The 2,676-nt window shown below is 52.5% G+C and overlaps 1 protein-coding gene and 1 pseudogene across 1 annotated transcript, besides 1 other annotated feature; both read left to right on the top strand.

The window, feature by feature from the left end:
* On the top strand, positions 1-582 carry Tc00.1047053479847.20 (retrotransposon hot spot (RHS) protein, putative; the record flags this gene model as incomplete). Its single annotated transcript, XM_797683.1, has 1 exon — positions 1-582. A coding segment is annotated over one exon (582 nt), but the record flags the coding sequence as incomplete, so codon positions are not given.
* Positions 1-2,676: a sequence feature (areas not merged during assembly with more than two copies in the genome that could not be assigned to a particular haplotype).
* Positions 1,875-2,676, top strand: Tc00.1047053479847.11 (annotated as a pseudogene; the record flags this gene model as incomplete).

The raw sequence follows: 2,676 nt of genomic DNA on the forward strand, positions 1-2,676 counted from the left end.
TTCGCATTTTTGAATGAGGATTTCCTGCGTGCGATAAGACTCAAAATCAAGGAACTGAGGCTACCAGGACGACGTGAGCCACACAGCTGTGCGCTGAAAGAGCACTCAGACAAGAGCTTCGCCAGAAAAGAGGTTCTGCCGCCACCGGAACGCCTTTCCAATCCGGTTGCTATGGACCACTGGGTGCTGTATGAACCGAAAGTCCAAAACTTTCCGCTGGTGGACGCCTTTTTCTTTGTGAACTCAAATCCGAAGACGCTGGTTGGGCTGCGGATGACTACGGCGGGTGGGCACCACACGACAACCAGCACTGTGCGGCAGTTCAATGAGTGCCTGGCGGCATATTTTGAGGGTTGGGAGGAGTTATCCCGAGACATGTCGTGGGAGATGATTTATGTGCAGCACGCAGACAGCACGCCGATGACTGGCTGGCGGAGATGTGATGTCGTCGATTCCAATAATATGAGCCGCGCTGAAAACCGAGAGATTGCGGCGTTCTGGGAGGAAGAGGTGCACCAGTACATAGCAGCGGTATCATCCGGAGACTTTAGAAGAGGCGAAGCTCTCCGAGGTGAGGAATAACCGCCGAAATAGGAGAACGGATTAGGGAATGAAAGGGGTAACTTTGATTTCTGGTAAAAAAATATTGTGGGATTTATATATTTTTGGATACTTTTTTGTGTGCATACGGTGCGGGTGCACCAGCCCCATGCGGCAGAATAGCATACAGATTTCAGAACTGTCCAACGCTATCGAACATAACAGTGGCAGGAGAAATTAGGGAGGGAAAGGGGTTGTTTGTTTTCTGGTGAAAAACATTGGGTGGTTTCTACATGATATGTTAGTTGTGTGTGTGTTATACGAGGCAGAATTGGAAAATTGCCTCGGTATGAGGGAATTATTGTGGCTGGTGGTGTCGCAGTGCTACTGCATTGTCCATTTTCTTCTATTGTGTTCTAAGGCCCATCATTAACAGAAGCATCTTTAGGGGATGGATGACGAATAATTTCTATTGAAGAAATGGTGTGCATTCCGTGTGACCGCATGGAGTGAGGCGCCCGTCATGGATGGATGAGGATCCGCTTCCGCGTGCGGCTCTTTGGGTGATTGCTTGCTCCGTGTGCATTGTGTTGGCTGCAGGGCTGTGGCTGTATCCCGTTTTCCGTAGGATTGGACTGGAGGCGGTGGCGGTGTGTCGCTTCTTGTTCTTGTCCATTGGTGGATGATTGCTGGCGGTGTGTGCGTTTGTTGTGTGGAGGACCGAATCCTCTCACCCGCGGACTGACGGCACTGCGATGGTGTTTGTGTGTGTGTGTGTAATTAAGGGTCGGTGTGGAGTTGCCTGCCAGGGCGAGGGCCTTGGCGGTGCTTTTCCGCCTGTCGTCTGTTTCTTTTGTGTGTGTTGTGCTGCTTCTTGCTTTTTCCCCCTCTCACCCTTTTCTCCTGTGTTCCTGCGTGGAGTGGCCGCATGCTCACGGGCCATGTTGATTGTGAGTGCCTCCTGACGGCATCCATTCATTTCTCTCTCCGCCTCTCTGTCTGTCATTCCCTGTTGGGTGTGGCGTGTTGCACCGCGTGAGGGCTGACCCGCACACACCGACGGCCCGCCGTGGCTTGCCGTGTTGCTGCTCTTTTCTGTGGGCGATGGTCCTCCGTGCTGTCCCTTCCGGATTGTCTCGTGCCCCGCTCTTTGCGTGGTTGCTCTGCTCTGCTCCTCACTTACCTTTCTGGTGTATTGCCGCTGTTGTTCTTCTCCGCCTCATTTCTTTCAATTACACACGAAGAAAGAAAGCAAGCGCGAATCGCCACTGTGAAATTCGAAGGCACTGAAAGGACCAACAGCACACACACAGACCGCCCACACACATATTTATATGCTCTCACGTGTTGCTGCAGTGATGGCACCCCGCACACACAAACAGTTGCCGCGTGACCGGATCCAGCGGAAGGAGGAGAGAGTGAGCCGCAGAGGCCCAACATTTCTCGGCGTGTGTTTACTTCCGCGGTGCTGTTCCTCCTCGTCGTGATGTGCTGCGTCACCTGTGGAGCTGCGGCCGCATCGACGGGGGAGAATTAACTGATTGCGCGGCTGCCGTGGGTGGCTTTTATTTTCGTTCCGGGACGAACGCATTTGGAACCGAAGAGTGGGACTGGTGCAAGTGGAAGGAGGGATTCGTTTGGATCGCTTGCTCTTGTGGGTGTTGGTGGAGTGACGGTTGTCTTTGATGGGGGTTACACGACGCTTAATGGTAGCGATGGGGCACCGAGTGGGCTTTCTCATGCGGATATTGTGGCGGGTCCCATCTTTTCTGCGTGGAATTTGTCTTTTTTTTTGGTGAGTTTAATAATGGCCGGAATACACACATCGTGTTGAGCACAGCGAATATAAAGGGTGTTGTAGGCTCCGCGTTCAATCCCACGGCAATTAAGAGCGGCAATAGGGCGTTTCTTCGTGCGGGAAGCTAGCAAATGTTTGGTACGAATGGTGGGTTCAATTGGGCGTTGAGGGACCGTGATGTTCAACTGGTTGTGGGTGAATTCACGCAGCCCAATGATGGCAGACGGAGCGAGCTGATCCACTGGTGTGAACCCAAATTGCTGTGATCACAGATCATTCCCGGACGCACGAACGCGGTGCGAATGGATTGAGGGTTTTTGTGGCTCAGGTGTTTTGAA

Source organism: Trypanosoma cruzi, genomic scaffold (assembly GCF_000209065.1).
Source record: "Trypanosoma cruzi strain CL Brener 1047053516601 genomic scaffold, whole genome shotgun sequence".
NCBI lineage: Eukaryota > Euglenozoa > Kinetoplastea > Trypanosomatida > Trypanosomatidae > Trypanosoma > Trypanosoma cruzi.